The 17,893-nt window shown below is 36.7% G+C and overlaps 1 protein-coding gene across 4 annotated transcripts in view; it reads left to right on the plus strand.

Annotated features, from left to right (window-relative positions):
• Nucleotides 1-17,893, plus strand: part of LOC127423842 (semaphorin-6A-like) — a 99,653-nt gene that overhangs the window by 40,832 nt on the left and 40,928 nt on the right. For all 4 annotated transcript variants that reach the window (XM_051668473.1, XM_051668474.1, XM_051668475.1 and 1 more), the window contains 6 exons: nt 2,636-2,696; nt 3,113-3,175; nt 8,904-9,005; nt 11,539-11,629; nt 12,723-12,842; nt 14,707-14,795. In XM_051668473.1, the coding sequence (XP_051524433.1) occupies nt 2,636-2,696; nt 3,113-3,175; nt 8,904-9,005; nt 11,539-11,629; nt 12,723-12,842; nt 14,707-14,795 (526 nt within the window). The remainder of the gene's footprint in view (nt 1-2,635; nt 2,697-3,112; nt 3,176-8,903; nt 9,006-11,538; nt 11,630-12,722; nt 12,843-14,706; nt 14,796-17,893) is intronic.

Genomic DNA, 17,893 nt, shown 5'->3' on the forward strand with positions numbered 1-17,893 from the left:
ACTCACACACACACAAACACACACACACACACACACACTCACACACACACACACACACTCACACACACACTCACATACACAACATTGTGAAGAGTGAATATACTGATGCTGCACGAGTGTTTATAGTTAATGCTGTACAACACGTGCTGTCAGATTTACCAACTCAAGCATCTCATACTATTTAACAGTATTAAATGTTGAGTGTGTAATGGTCCTGTTCCAGACATGAATAATCCTGTGCTGATACTTCACTAAAAGATCACACTTATCATTTACACTTGAAAAACCCCCACAGACTCACACTGAAGGAGGGACTCGAGTCAGATCAAGAGAGCAGAATATCACAGAGACTTGAGGGTGCACGACTCTTTTTACCAGCCAAACGCCCAAGCAACCACATACTAACATTTTAACAACCTCTAGGAATGCCTTAGCAACCACCCAGAACTCACTAGCATCATCATGGGCAAACATCACTCACATCCTCTTCAGAACATGTAGAAATCTTAAGTAAAAATGATAATAAGACAACATACATGTGCATGCAGTAAATCATCTTCTGTTGTTCTCAGTTACTCAGCTCAGATCTCCTGCAGTTGTAATTATTGTCTAGAATGGAAGTTCACTAATGAACACAGAGACACGTTACCTGCACTAATGAAAAATCATCCGAGCAACTGAACGGCGCAGAAACACAATGAGTGTCGTTTGACTTTGTGTAATTCAGGAAGTTCAGCTTTATCTTTATCTGAATGAGTTCACATCACTGAACAAAACTCTACTGCTTTAATTCATTCAGTCTCATTATTTCCAGCTGCTGCTGCTTGAAGAATAAAAGAGGAAATAACTCCAGATAAAAACTGTTTTCAAAGGTTGAAAATTGTTTGCAGATTACAGTGAGTGTGTATGAGAATGAAATTCCTCAAATGTGATGGCAGTGTGATTAATTACAGAGCTTTTGATAATAACATTGGAAGAATTGAATTGATCTTCAGATTGTCTTGCTGGCAACCTGCGTAAGTGGATTCATTTCAGAAATGGCTTTTCTATTAAATTTGTGAAATGAGAACGGGAGTCAGATATAATTCAACTCAACTCTGAACAAACTGCTCTGATTCAAAACACATTTTCATGACATCTAAAAAAATGGCAATGTTTACATGAAGATATTCTGCAGTGAACGGCTCATTTGAGCTGTGTATTACCGGTTTAAACACAGAACTAACTCCAGTGTGCTTTAATGAGTCTGCTGAGCTCCAGGTTTCATTGATTTGACCAAACCTTCCCCTGAACAAAGAGATCTGTGTGTGTTCACGAACATCTGATCGACACACACACACAGGACTGTTTGTCTTGTTTTCCAGAAAAAATATCTAAACAATCTAAAAACAGGATACATTATATAAGCAAAATGAGTTCAGATGTTGTCTTTAATCTCACAAAATGTAGGAACATTTATGCTTAAAACAAGAAAACTATTTGTCAGTGAGTTCATAAAAATACTTTTGTTTTCTCTTTGAATCAAGTGTATTTTTATGAGCTCATTGCCAAATAGTTTTCTTGTTTTAAGCATGAATGTTCCTACATTTTGTGAGATTAAAGACAACATCTGAACTCATTTTGCTTCTATAATGTATCCTGTTTTTAGATTGTTTAGATATTTTTACTGGAAAACAAGACAAACATACTCAGTAAGAAAATTATTTTTGGTAATACTTGATTTTCAGTCATTTTCAGAAACCAGTTATGGACTCGTTTGGCATTATAATGCATTTATTAGGCCTTTATTGGCTTAATACTTATTCTTGCCTTATCGCCCCTTTACATTTCTTTTCTAACAACACAGTTATTAGGTTAAAACATGAGATACCAGTAGCTTTTATTGTGCAAATGACATTCTTTATAGTGTCTCAGTACACTGAGAATGTGCAGCTTATAGGTGTATTATAAACATAGAATATATATTTCAACACACACATTCAAAAGAGCTTCAACACAATACAAAAGCAGAGACAGTACGTATCCTAGATGTTTCATCTTTATATATGGACCAGTAATAGATCATAGATCTATTACTGATGTGTAATAAATCATGTGTAATAGATGTGTAATAAATCATTTGTTGGCGTGCAGCTCCATTTATAAAGACTAAACAGTTTTGTATAACAGCACTGCGCTATTCAGCTCATTTGAATGTTAAAATACAGATATCATGTTTATTTTACACCTACAGAATAAGCTGCACATTCACACAGTGTACTGAGAAACTATGAAGGATGTCATTTGGAGAAAAAAAATAGCTGTTAATACCTTTTGTTTTTCACTAATAAGTTAATTTTTGGAAATAAAAATGTAAAGGGGCTTTAAGGCATGAATAAGACCTCATAAATACTTTATAATCCCAAATAAATCCATAACTAGCCACTTACAAGTGCAAATATTAGTCATTAATGACTGTCTAACTTCTGATCCTGAAAATAAAGTGTTGGTCATTTTTTGCATTGTAGAGGAGACACATTTGAGATCAAAAGTCTCATTGCTGTCTAAGAGAAATATTTGAGATATGAACGAGATCTCATGTGTGATTTTCCTCAGCTGCTTCATGAACGTAAATGTTGAATGTTTTATTTGACAGGGATCATATATACACGGTTGACATCGAGACGGCGAACACAGACGAGATCTTCTTCAGTAAGGTGAGTCTCTCTCAGGATCCAGTTCTGTTCTCTCTCTTAATTACTTGGCAGCAAACGAACCCGAGCGTTTCTCTGGTGGCGGCTGCACAGCGCCATGACCTCACTAAGAGCATTATCCCATCAGGAGTCAGTGTCATGCGTCATGTAAAAGACGGACACGACGAGCCAGAGATTTATATGTGTATATAACAGCGCCGGCCGCAATAAAACCAGCAGATTGCCTGTGGGCGAGAGAGAGAGACTGATTAACACAGGAAACCGTTTAATCAGTCGCTGCTTTGTAAACGCTCTATAAAGCATGCTAACAGAGCGTCAGGGCTCATTTGACCTCCAGGGTCACGAGAGAGACCTGTAATCTCTGTGCTGGAGACTCTGAGCACATCACTATTGATCTGATATTGATTTCCTTTCAACAGAAACTGACCTGGAAGTCCAGACAGGCCGATGTGGACACATGTAGAATGAAGGGCAAACACAAGGTACAAACACACACGGTCTCTTGACTCATGTGTTCATGCATTGAATAAACACTCAGACTCACAACATGCTGGAATGCACATGTGGAATGTAATGATGTCATTGATAATGGATGTTTGGCAGCAGATAGATTTACTGAAGGGATTTACAGTGTCGTGGTCAACAAGTGCTTTGGAGATCCAGCATGTCAAAAATCTGACAAAGAAACAATGTTTGCGCTTGATGTTTGCTTTTAAAATCAACATGAAATCCAAATGGACTCAAAGTTTAATTTCTTAATACTTGTTCGGTTCTGGAAGTACAAATCCCGTTCATTTTCTCCACTGGTGAATTATTAACTTTAACTGATAAATCTTTAAAGACAGACCTACCGTGAGCTCTGAGATATTTAATCGATTTTTAATCACTTTAATTTAACTTCATTTAAAAAAAAAGAAAGAAAAAAAAAAGGTTTAATCGCAGAATCCTAGTGAGGAACTACACTACCCATGATGTGTTGATTGTGTGTAGATTGTGTGTAGATTTTGTGTTATGTGCAGATTATGTGTAGATTGTGTGTAGATTATGTGTAGATTGTGTGCAGATTGAGTGTAGCTTGTGTGTAGATTGTGTGTTATGTGCAGATTATGTGTAGATTGTGTGTAGATTGAGTGTAGCTTGTGTGTAGATTGTGTGTAGATTGTGTGTAGATTGTGTGTTATGTGTAGATTATGTGTAGATTGTGTGTAGATTGTGTGTAGATTGAGTGTAGCTTGTGTGTAGATTGTGTGTTATGTGCAGATTATGTGTAGATTGTGTGTAGATTATGTGTAGATTGTGTGTAGATTGTGTGTAGATTATATGTAGATTATATGTAGATTGTGTGTAGATTGTGTGTAGATTATGTGTAGATTATGTGTAGATTGTGTGTAGATTGTGTGTAGATTGTGTGTAGATTATATGTAGATTGTGTGTAGATTGTATGTAGATTATGTGTAGATTATATGTAGATTGTGTGTAGATTGTGTGTAGATTGTGTGTAGATTATATGTAGATTATGTGTAGATTGAGTGTAGATTGTGTGTAGATTATGTGTAGATTGTGCGTAGATTATGTGTAGATTATATGTAGATTGTGTGTAGATTGTGTGTAGATTATATGTAGATTGTATGTAGATTGTGTGTAGATTGTGTGTAGATTATGTGTAGATTGTGTGAAGATTGTGTGTAGATTGTGTGTAGATTGTGTTTAGATTATGTGTAGATTGTGTGTATTTTATGTGTAGACTGTAGATTGTGTGTTGATTGTGTGTAGATTATGTGTAGATTGTGTGTAGATTGTGTGTAGATTAGGTGTAGATGGTGTGTATATTATGTGTAGATTGTGTGTAGATTGTGTGTAGATTATGTGTAGATTGTGTGTAGATTGTGTGTAGATTATGTATAGATTATGTGTTGATTGTGTGTAGATTGTGTGTAGATTATATGTAGATTGTGTGTAGATTGTGTGTAGATTATGTGTAGATTGTGTGTAGATTATGTGTAGATTGTGTGTAGATTGTGTGAAGATTGTGTGTAGATTATGTGTAGATTATGTGTAGATTGTGTGTAGATTGTGTTTAGATTATGTGTAGATTGTGTGTATTTTATGTGTAGACTATGTGTAGATTGTGTGTAGATTATGTGTAGATGGTGTGTATATTATGTGTAGATTGTGTAGATTATGTGTAGATTATATGTAGATTGTGTGTTGATTGTGTGTAGATTATGTGTGGATGGTGTGTATATTATGTGTAGACTGTGTAGATTGTGTGTAGATTATGTGTAGATTATATGTAGATTGTGTGTAGATTATGTGTAGATTATGTGTAGATTGTGTGTAGATTGTGTGTAGATTGTGTGCAGATTATATGTAGATTATGTGTAGATTGAGTGTAGATTGTGTGTAGATTATGTGTAGATTGTGTGTAGATTATGTGTAGATTATATGTAGATTGTGTGTAGATTGTGTGTAGATTATATGTAGATTGTATGTAGATTGTGTGTAGATTGTGTGTAGATTATGTGTAGATTGTGTGAAGATTGTGTGTAGATTGTGTGTAGATTGTGTGTAGATTGTGTTTAGATTATGTGTAGATTGTGTGTATTTTATGTGTAGACTGTGTAGATTGTGTGTAGATTGTGTGTAGATTATGTGTAGATTGTGTGTAGATTGTGTGTAGATTAGGTGTAGATGGTGTTGATTGTGTGTAGATTGTGTGTAGATTATATGTAGATTGTGTGTAGATTGTGTGTAGATTATGTGTAGATTGTGTGTAGATTATGTGTAGATTGTGTGTAGATTGTGTGAAGATTGTGTGTAGATTATGTGTAGATTGTGTGTAGATTATGTGTAGATTGTGTGTAGATTGTGTTTAGATTATGTGTAGATTGTGTGTATTTTATGTGTAGACTATGTGTAGATTGTGTGTAGATTATGTGTAGATGGTGTGTATATTATGTGTAGATTGTGTAGATTATGTGTAGATTATATGTAGATTGTGTGTTGATTGTGTGTAGATTATGTGTGGATGGTGTGTATATTATGTGTAGACTGTGTAGATTGTGTGTAGATTATGTGTAGATTATATGTAGATTGTGTGTAGATTATGTGTAGATTATGTGTAGATTGTGTGTAGATTGTGTGTAGATGGTGTGTATATTATGTGTAGATTGTGTGTAGATTGTGTAGATTATGTGTAGATTATGTGTAGATTATGTGTAGATTGTGTGTAGATTGTATGTAGATTATGTGTAGATGGTGTGTATATTATGTGTAGATTGTGTGTAGATCATGTGTAGATTATGTGTAGATTATATGTAGATTGTGTGTAGATTGTGTGTAGATTATGTGTAGATGGTGTGTATATTATGTGTAGATTATGTGTAGATTGTGTTTAGATTATGTGTAGATTGTGTGTTATGTGTAGATTATGTGTAGATTATGTGTACATTGTGTGTAGATTGTGTGTAGATTATGTGTAGATTATGTATAGATTATGTATAGATTGTGTGTAGATTGTGTGTAGATTATGTATAGATTGTGTTTAGATTATGTGTAGATTATATGTAGATTGTGTGTAGATTGTGTGTAGATTGTGTGTAGATTATGTATAGATTGTGTTTAGATTATATGTAGATTATGTGTAGATTGTGTGTAGATTGTGTGTAGATTGTGTGTAGATTATGTGTAGATTATATGTAGATTGTGTGTAGATTGTGTTTAGATTATGTGTAGATTATATGTAGATTGTGTGTAGATTGTGTGTAGATTATGTATAGATTATGTGTAGATTGTGTATAGATTGTGTTTAGATTATGTGTAGATTATATGTAGATTGTGTGTAGATTGTGTGTAGATTGTGTGTAGATTATGTGTAGATTGTGTGTAGATTATGTATAGATTATGTGTAGATTATGTGTAGATTGTGTGTAGATTATGTGTAGATTATGTGTAGATTATGTATAGATTGTGTGTAGATTGTGTGTAGATTATGTGTAGATTGTAGATTATGTGTAGATTGTGTGTAGATTATGTGTAGATTGTGTGTAGATTATGTGTAGATTGTATGTAGATTGTGTGTAGATTGTGTGTAGATTGTGTGTAGATTATGTGTAGATTGTGTGCAGATTGTGTTTAGATTATGTGTAGATTATGTGTAGATTGTGTGTAGATTGTGTGTAGATTATGTGTAGATTGTGTGTAGATTGTGTGTAGATTGTATGTAGATTGTGTGTAGATTGTGTGTAGATTATGTGTAGATTGTATGTAGATTGTGTGTAGATTGTGTGTAGATTATGTGTAGATTGTATGTAGATTGTGTGTAGATTGTGTGTAGATTGTGTGTAGATTGTGTGTAGATTATGTATAGATTATGTGTAGATTGTGTGTAGATTATGTATAGATTGTGTGTAGATTGTGTGTAGATTATGTGTAGATTGTGTCTAGATTATGTATAGATTGTGTGTAGATTGTGTGTAGATTATGTATAGATTGTGTGTAGATTATGTGTAGATTGTGTGTAGATTATGTATAGATTGTGTGTAGATTGTGTGTAGATTATGTGTAGATTGTATGTAGATTATGTGTAGATTGTATGTAGATTGTGTGTAGATTGTGTGTAGATTATGTGTAGATTGTGTGTAGATTATGTGTAGATTGTGTGTAGATTATGTATAGATTATGTGTAGATTGTGTGTAGATTATGTGTAGATTGTATGTAGATTATGTGTAGATTGTATGTAGATTGTGTGTAGATTGTGTGTAGATTATGTGTAGATTGTGTGTAGATTATGTGTAGATTGTGTGTAGATTATGTATAGATTATGTGTAGATTGTGTGTAGATTATGTATAGATTGTGTGTAGATTGTGTGTAGATTATGTGTAGATTGTGTGTAGATTATGTATAGATTGTGTGTAGATTGTGTGTAGATTATGTATAGATTGTGTGTAGATTATGTGTAGATTGTGTGTAGATTATGTATAGATTATGTGTAGATTGTGTGTAGATTATGTATAGATTGTGTGTAGATTATGTGTAGATTGTATGTAGATTATGTGTAGATTGTATGTAGATTGTGTGTAGATTGTGTGTAGATTATGTGTAGATTGTGTGTAGATTATGTGTAGATTGTGTGTAGATTGTGTGTAGATTATGTGTAGATTGTGTGTAGATTATGTATAGATTGTGTGTAGATTGTGTGTAGATTATGTATAGATTGTGTGTAGATTATGTGTAGATTGTGTGTAGATTATGTATAGATTATGTGTAGATTGTGTGTAGATTATGTATAGATTGTGTGTAGATTATGTGTAGATTGTATGTAGATTATGTGTAGATTGTATGTAGATTGTGTGTAGATTGTGTGTAGATTATGTGTAGATTGTGTGTAGATTATGTGTAGATTGTGTGTAATGTGTAGCTCAATATGTGTTTGACAGACAGTTGTATCTCATGAAATTTCAGTGTGGAAGTCATGAATCCTGTTCTAGATTTGTTGCATCATCTCATTCATATGAAAAATAAAACATCAAACTGTATCAGAATATATTCTATTCTATTATTTTCTAATTGTCTTGAAATTATTTTGAAAATTTGACACTATCTGAACATTTTGAAGGTGTAATATATTCACTAAAGACCCGAATATGTCATAATGTCTGGCGAAACACACGAGCATTTAAGGGTTAAAGACGTCTCGTATCTTTGTGTTTTCGTGTGATTTTTAAATACCTTTTTGTTTTATATCAAAGTTTGTAATGTTATGATTCACATCGGAGCAGGTTTTTATGGAGGATTTTACGAAATGCCTATGAAAAAAATGAATGAGAAAAATACTTCCAGAACCAAGACCGCTGAAAAATGTTCGGGTACTGTTGTGCTCTGTAGTGAACGCTTCATCTGTGCACATTATTACAATTAAAAAAACAGTGTTTGTTTTCTTTATCTTTCATCAGCTCCACTTCTGAAATGATTTTGTTTTTCAGCTGGCATTGGATGATCTTATACATTAGCCACATACTTGAGTTATTTAAGGATTGTTTTAGCAAACTCATATACAGGTTTCCATTCTGATATGGATAAAATCAAGTCTAAATGTTTTCTTAATGAATGTTCTGTTTCGCTCTGAATTTCTTCCCATTGTGGAAATAACATGGGTTGCGAACTATTTCAACGTCTCATTAACTCAATCTTTCTGATCTTGTTGCAGGATGAATGCCACAATTTCATCAAGGTTCTTCTTCAACAGAACGATGACTCGCTGTTTGTGTGCGGAACAAATGCTTTCAATCCGTCCTGCAGAACGTACAAGGTATGACTCCTGTGTTTACATGACCTACGACCTCTGCACACGGTCGCAGGATATGCAGCACATTTGTTATTCAAACATCTCAATAAAAGCGTGACGCAGTGAACAGGAGATGCAGATAGTGATGAATCGCCTGCGCTTGAGCGATACGCTTTGAGTGCTGATTCTTCCACAGGTCACATGTCAATGTGTTTGTGTTAGCTAATGTACCGTGAGATGATTTCATTCAATAGAAAACATGTTCAAAATACACAAAACACAGATTTGTCCCTCAGATTTGAATTCATTGACTCCAAAGTCTAATGAGAATTCATAATAACATTTTTGGAGAAACTATCCTACTTGAATGCATGTGACATTAAATAAACAAGAGATAGAAGAACACTGACAGTAATCAGATATGATTACCAAAAACATGTCATCCTAAAGATTATATTTATGATTACAATTCTGAAGTAATCTTCCCAGTCCGCTTGACAGCGAGAGGTTTGAGAGAGAAAAGCGTGTGGTGTGCCAGAGTCATATTCTGTGTAATAACTGGCAGTTCTTCTGGAGAAAGATGCCGAAAGGCATTTGGCAGAAGCTGCTCACAGATTTTCCCCCTGCGGATCATTGGCCTTTGGAAGCCCTCGAGCGCGCCGCAGCTCTGTGATGGCTATGCCGGCGTGTCCACCTTGGCCGCGGTTCTGCTCTCCGTCTCCCTGGTGCCACATTTGTGAAAAGAGCGTCTGTTTGAGGGCCAGAGTCATCTCGCATTAATCATCGGTGCAAGGAGGGGGGCGTACAAATGTTCAGCTCAAGCGACGCTCCGATCCCTCCCGAGAGCCCATCTGCGGCCCCTCTCCCTCATCAGCTCGACATTTGTGCTCTCAGGGGCCGTTCGCACAGACACCGGCAGCTCGACTCTCTCTCGGAGCTGCTGGATTTATGGCTGGTGTCGACTACATCAGCTGTTGCCGGGCGGATCGGGCGAGCGTTAGTGACGCGCAGGTGATATGATGTGTATCCTCCTCAGAACTGACAATAAAAACATGTTCTGAACTATTTCATAGACACTGATCATCATGCTTGTGTGAATCTCATGATACCTGTCAAGAATTACACCACAGAAAGAAAAAAATTATATATCGCATAAATAAAATAAAGCCAATGTATGTCATATTTGTCATTTTTCTGAAAGTCCCAGCACAGTGTCATTTAAACACAAAACAGAATTTGAGATGTGCTGAAAAAGACGCTGATGGAAATGACATTTTTAATGGTTTACAAATAAAATGATTGACTTTTTTGTCTTTCTAAGGCTAATTTCATAGCTAAGCTTTTATGTGTCCTAAATACATTTAAATCATATTTTCCCACTTAACTAAATTACAGCTTGATCTTACCCAATTTTCGTGAGAGCGCTAATTCTAAGTGCAATTTTCGTGCCAGTGTAAAGCGCAAGTGGGTGTGGGTGGGAGTGTTTGTGCTACTGTGGGTGTAGGCGTGCAAACTGTGTGTGTATTGTATGTTAATGAAGTGGCGCAAAGCGCAATTTGCTATTTTCCTGAGAAATAGGCCGTTGCGCTAAGACGTTTGAAAACCACGTCTTAACTCAACGCAAAGTTTAAACTCAGTTCCTGCATTTGCAGTTTGGAGATTCCAGCAGCAGGTGGTAATAAAGTTCATGTCCAAACTCTGAAATATAGCAGAACATCAAATAATGTCCCTGTCAATCACTGTTTATAGTAGCCATGATTTGTGATGAAAATGATTAATAAAACTTACATTCTCTATAATTTAACTGATCCAAATTCAGAAGAGAATCACGTTTTCTATGCGTATTAAAGGAGCGTGTCACTGTCATAGAAATATACTGACATTCATCAAGGATGCAGTTAATGTACATTTTCTATTCTTCCAATTCACTGCATACAGTTCATTCACTATACCAACTTGTTTTCATGAGATTCACCCAGTTTATGCCGCTGTTTGTGCGATTCACAGTCTGTCATCATCATCATCTTCCTCATGGCCTGGATATGAAAGAGGGTTTGCATGTTTAAACAGGACATTCAAAATGCCTTTTTTATATAAAACACAGAGCACATGAATCTGTCTGTTCAGCGTTAGAAATAGCTCAGAGGTCACCTGAGAGGTCATCTGAGAGGTCATCTGAGGCGCCCAACAGGATTAAACATCACTGAATGGGAATATTGTTACGTTCAGATTCCAAACATTCCTTCAACATTCTTTAAACACACTTTTTGAGAAGTGTAAATTATACTCTCAGTATTTCACATCCTACAGCAGGATTTCTGAGTTCAACATTTGTTTAACGTTTGTCTGTGGGCAGATGATCGTTCTTTTCACCGAGATAAAAATAGCAAACAAAACGATCCGTTCAGAAGCCAGGAAAGCGTGGCATGTGAGTTTCTTTGTGTGTGTTTATAAATAAATGCTGGAGTGAAATTCACACTGATGGGTCTCTAGACACACGCTTTTCTTGCTGGAGGGGTCGAGCATTGACCTTTGACCTTTCTCTTCATTCCTGCAGATGGACACGCTGGATGCTCACGGTGACGAAATCAGTGGCATGGCCCGCTGCCCGTATGATGCCAAACATGCCAATGTGGCCCTCTTCGCTGGTAAGACATTTATTCGAGTCACACATGTAGCTGCTTAATGGATGAACGTTTATTCATTGGAGAAGTTTGCCAGGAATGACGCAGTCGCAGCTCGTACATGCACATTCTTTGCAACAGTTGCTGGGTTTTTCTGCGCGTGTGTTTGCTGGCAGATGCACATGTGCTTCTCTTCTGGGAAAACATGCATTGATTGTGGTATGAGCAGAAATGCAGAAGGGAGTTTCTGCTCCGAAATAAATTGGGATGGAAAACTCACATGAGTCATGTAAAAGCGTCCAGTGGAAGGTCGGTAAAAGTTTCAGAGCTGCACTGATGGAAAACACGGCTTGAGCTGGTACATGTGACCCGGATCATGAAAGCTGGTCTTTAGCTGGTCCAAACTGGCAGAACATCACAAACCAGTTACCAGCTGGTCAGATCTGCTTATGCTGGTCAAGCTGGTTTTTTGGAACAGGGTAGCTGGTCGACCAGCCAATAACCAGTTTAAACCAACTAGAGACCTGCTAGAAACCAGCGATCATGGTCCAGAACACAGCTACTGTTCCAGCTCAAGACGGATTCTTCAGCAGGGAATCTGGCAGTGTTGCTCTCGTCTATTAGTTTCAGGTACATTTGAAGAGTGTGTGTCTGTTTCATCAGAAGACTTTGTGAGGTTCTCAATTATGTCTCATTTAAGTGTCATCTTTGTCTCAAATGTTTCTACCAAAATGCCTTAGAAAAAAATGTAAGACACAAATGAGTCAATTGTTGAAGCACAGTAAGAGTATCGAGCCATAAAATGAATATGGACAGTATAACTCAGATCATTTGCTCTTGGAAGAAATTGATGAGAAATGTTTGAGGTCATATTGAGATCTCAGACTATTGAATCTGAGCACAGGTGGAGACAATGTTGAGATCTCTTGTGAAACTCTAGAGGAGACATGTGTGAGATCACTGGAGTCTTAAGAGGAACATCAGGAGACTTCAGCCAAAGTCTCCATTTAATCTCATTACTGTCTAGGAGAAACAACTGATATGTAAAAGAGATCTTGTGTCATTTTTGTGTTGTTGTTGGATTCATTTGAAAGCTGATTGTTGTTTTCTGCTTTAGATGGGAAATTATATTCGGCTACAGTCACAGATTTTCTGGCTATTGATGCGGTGATCTATCGCAGTCTGGGAGACAGTCCGACTCTGAGAACTGTCAAACACGACTCCAAATGGCTGAAAGGTGAGTGCGGATGATTTTCAGAACACTTCCTGTCTTTTATCCACACAGACACACGACCTCACGTCACCTCGTGTGTTGCGGCCACTGAAGGACTTCATCTGTTAAGCTGATCAGAGCATCAGGAGACGTGACGTTTGGAGAGTTTGATCAAAGACACACGACACTGACAGAATTTATACAAAAACATGCTCTTTTAAATTATTTGAAAAGGATATTACTTATTGGAAGTTACACTTCTTTATGGTTACTCACTGTCTAAAGCATGGGCTCAGGATGGAGTTCACTGGAATTACCTGCCATAAGCTTCCAGCCAGACTGCGATGCTCCTCACTGAATGATACCTATATCAACTTGGTCAAAGGAGGGACTACACTCTCTTAAACTACATAGAAAATTTGGGCCTGGGTAGCTCAGTGTTAAAGACACTGGCTACCACACCTGGAGTTCACTAGTTCAAATTCAGGGCGTGCTGAGTGACACCAGCCAGGTCTCCTAAGCAACCAAATTGGCCCGGTTGCTAGGGAGGGTAGAGTCACATGGGGTAACCTCCTCGTGGTCGCTATAATGTGGTTCTCACTCTCGGTGGGGCGCGTGGCGAGTTGTGCGTGGATGCCGCGGAGAATAGCATGAAGCCGCCACACGTGCTACGTCTCCGTGGTAACGCGCTCAACAAGCCACGTGATAAGATGCGCGGATTGATGGTCTCAGACGCGGAGGCCAGATTGAGGCGAGTCACTACGCCACCATGAGGACTTAGAGCGCATTGGGAATTGGGCATTCCAAATTGGGGAGAAAACGGGATAGAAAAAAAAGAAAAGAAAAAACTACATAGAAATGAATTAACCACTAACAAAAGCCTTCATTGGTCAAAATCAAAGGACAAATGCATCTACGTATATTTCCTCAGTTAATTCGGGATGACTTCAAGGACTTTAACACTAAAACTTATAGTTCATATAAAATCATTTTGTTTAATCATTGACCCACAACACTTACTAAGTTTACTAATTTTAACCATTAATAGTTTTAAACATAAATAACTAATATTGGCATTATATTTATTTTCTGTTATAGCATGATTTCATGAACTGTTGCTTTGAAACAATGCCTGTTGTGAAAAGTGCTTTACAAATAAATTTGACTTGACAAACACTTTAAAAAAAATCTAACTGGATAGGTAAAGTTTCTCAAGACAAACTTTGAAGTCTGAAATTGTCTGAAAGTTTAAACTTGTTTTAAAAGTTTAAAGTGTAATGGTTATACAGACATTGCTGGTAAAAGCAAGAGTGCGCTTACATTTTTTGACAGCTGGAGTTTGAATAGTTGTGGCCCGTTTTAACATGATTCAATCAATGTAAGTCTATGGGATTTTGGAGATTTTGAAGTCCGAACAGTTAGAAAAGACACAGCACACATAGTGAGAACAGTCTGCAGGTCTGTGCCAAGTTTGGTGGGTGTAGTTTAAAACCCTTACAAAAGATTTAGATATGCCGCAAATTCGCCGCTCATTATTTCCACATGCAAATGAGCCTGTGATTCGCCACAAATGTTTTCCAGAAGTTTGCAGCTCTTCACCGGTACTGGTACACCTGCAGAAAAAAACCTTTGGCGATGATGAAGAGTTTGCCGCAAAGCTCATTTGCATGTGAAAATTAATGGGTGGCAAAATTACGGCAAGTTTGTGGGATTTACAGTTGATCATTTTGATCTTTGTTTAGGGATTTTGGAAAAAGGAGAGTACATTTGTCAAGCCAACATTAACATTTTAATTAATAACTTTTTAGATTTGAATAATAACAGGCTTGTTTTTAATTGTTTTTAATAAGGATATTTGCAATCACAGTTGATGTGTTTTTTATTTCAGAGCCGTACTTCGTGCAAGCAGTCGATTACGGCGACTTCATCTATTTCTTCTTTCGGGAAATTGCTATCGAGTACAACAGCATGGGGAAGGTAAGGCGAAACATCTACTGCTTTTCTTGCTTTAACAGCACAGACAGGATGTGACTTAGGAAGTAAACAGGAAATGGGCGTAACAAATATCTGAGAGTGTTTTACGGAAGCGTCTGGCGTGTTTGGTCAGGAAGCAACTGCTATAAATACCTGAAACTGTTCTGCAGACATTGTCTGGGATCTTAACTAGATAATTTGCTTCCTCGTCTGTGAATATTATAAGAAAACAGACATCAGCAGCACAATGGCTCATTGTTCTGAGTTCAAAGTCAAAGGTCTGAGAGATTTGAGAGATATCCGAGCTTCAGTGAAGAGAGTAATTACAGCGAGAGCGTCTCCAGTGAATATAACTCTCCCTCCTGTTACTGTACCTGCCAGATTACTGTAATTACTCACCTGACGTGACCCTCTTACAGGACTCAGAAACACTCTCAGATTACAGGAAAATGTATGACAACAGTGGCCGTCTCTGAACGAGAGTGTTTAGAGCTTTTCTCATAACAATGCTGAATACAAATAATCAAATGCATCAAACCAAATAATCATGCATTGTCACAATCAGAGTTGGGTGTATTTAATTAATGTAATCTAATTACTTTTTGGTACAAAATGTAGTGTAATTCATTACATTTGACATACTACTGTACAGTTGTAATCAGATTACAGTTACTGGCTTTCAGTGATGTTAATTACATTAATTGGGTTACATACAAATTTCAAAAACATATTATCTATATCGAATATATTCAAAACATGGATACTGTACATTTTTTGTGTTTCTGTGGCAGCGGAAGGGCGTGCACCCCCTAATGATTCATTATAAAGGAAAAAAGAGTGGTGCTGAGGATGTGATTTGTGTATATCGATGACATTTTTTAAATTAATATATATTTATACATTTGCACACAAAAACGAAACAGAAGCAGATTAAAGAAAATACAAAAATGTAACAATATTAGTGCTGGGAAAGTAAAAAAAAATAAAAAATGTATTTGAATTCTTATTTTATAGAGAAATAAAGAAACAATAAAAGACACCAAGAGATGTTTTCTGAAGATCTTGTGTGGTGATGATGAATCTGTGATTTTAACTGAAAAATATTTTTAAAGGAGTCGGGCAAAAGATTTTTTGGAAGAAAAAATAAATTTAAAAAATAATTGATTTCATTAACATTAAGAATTTGAATCTTCTGAAAAAGTGGGCGAGAGGTTTCTTGAAAATGAGATGAAGTACCCATTCTAACAAATCATTTCTGAAGAAGGTACAATCAGGATAGGTTGCTTTTATATGTGCTAGCCCAAATTATGTTACAGTATGACAAATAAGGGTACAGTTGAAGTCAGAAGTTTACATACACTTAGGTTGAAGTCATTAAAACTCATTTTTTAATCAGTCCACAGCTGTCATATTAGCAAACTATCGTTTTGGCAAGTTGTTTAGGACATCTACTTTGTGCATGACACGAGTCATTTTTCCAACAATTGTTTACAGACAGATTGTTTCACTTTTAATTGACTATATCACAATTCCAGTGGGTCAGAAGTTTACATACACTAAGTTAACTGTGCCTTTAAGCAGCTTGGAAAATTCCAGAAAATGATGTCAAGCCTTTAGACAATTAGCCAATTATCTTCTGATAGGAGGTGTACTGAATTGGAGGTGTACCTGTGGATGTATTTTAAGGCCTACCTTCAAACTCAGTGCCTCTTTGCTTGACATCATGGGAAAATCAAAAGAACTCAGCCAAGACCTCAGAAACTAAATTGTGGACCTCCACAAGTCTCGTTCATTCTTGGGAGCAATTTCCAAACTCCTGAAGGTACCACGTTCATCTGTACAAACAATAGTACACAAGTATAAACACCATGGGACCACACAGACATCATACCGCTCAGGAAGGAGACGCATTCTGTCTCCTAGAGATGAATGTAGTTTGGTGTGAAAAGTGCAAATCAATCCCAGAACAACAGCAAAGGACCTTGTGAAGATGCTGGAGGAAACAGGTAAACAAGTATCTATATCCACAGTAAAACGAGTCCTATAACATCATAACCTGAAAGGCTGCTCAGCAAGGAAGAAGCCACTGCTCCAAAACTGCCATAAAAAAGCCAGACTACAGTTTGCAAGTGCACATGGGGACAAAGATCTTACTTTTTGGAGAAATGTCCTCTGGTCTAATGAAACAAAAATTGAACTGTTTGGCCATAATGACCATCGTTATGTTTGGAGGAAAAAGGGTGAGGCTTGCAAGCCGAAGAACACCATCCCAACCGTGAAGCATGGGGGTGGCAGCATCATGTTGTGGGGGTGCTTTGCTGCAGGAGGGACTGGTGCACTTCACAAAATAGATGGCATCATGAGGAAGGAAAATGATGTGGATATATTGAAGCAACATCTCAAGACATCAGCCAGGAAGTTAAAGCTCAGTCACAAATGGGTCTTCCAAATGGACAATGACCCCAAGCATACCTCCAAAGTTGTGGCAAAATGGCTTAAGCACAACAAAGTCAAGGTATTGGAGTGGCCATCACAAAGAACTGAAAAAGCGTGTGCGAGCAAGGAGGTCTACAAACCTGACTCAGTTACACCAGTTCTGTCTGGAGGAATGGGACAAAATTCCAGCAACTTATTGTGAGAAGCTTGTGGAAGAATACCCAAAACATTTGACCCAAGTTAAACAATTTAAAGGCAATGCTACCAAATACTAACAAAGTGTATGTAAACTTCTGACCCACTGGGAATGTGATGAAAGAAATAAAAGCTGAAATAAATCATTCTCTCTACTATTATTCTGACATTTCACATTCTTAAAATAAAGTAGTGATCCTAACTGACCTAAGACAGGGAATGTTTTCTACCATTAAATGTCAGGAATTGTGAAAAACTGAATTTAAATGTATTTGTCTAAGGTGTATGTAAACTTCTGACTTCAGCTGTATATCAAAGAGTAATACAAAGAAATATTTGTTTGAGTGGGTAACAATGGCTTAATTCTTCTGATGACACCAATATTCTTTGCTATTTTCGATTAAATCAGATTAGTATGATTTTTCCAACTAAATTTATCATCAATTAATATCCCAAGAAATTTAGTGCAA

This window comes from Myxocyprinus asiaticus, chromosome 33 (assembly GCF_019703515.2).
Source record: "Myxocyprinus asiaticus isolate MX2 ecotype Aquarium Trade chromosome 33, UBuf_Myxa_2, whole genome shotgun sequence".
Taxonomy (NCBI): domain Eukaryota; kingdom Metazoa; phylum Chordata; class Actinopteri; order Cypriniformes; family Catostomidae; genus Myxocyprinus; species Myxocyprinus asiaticus.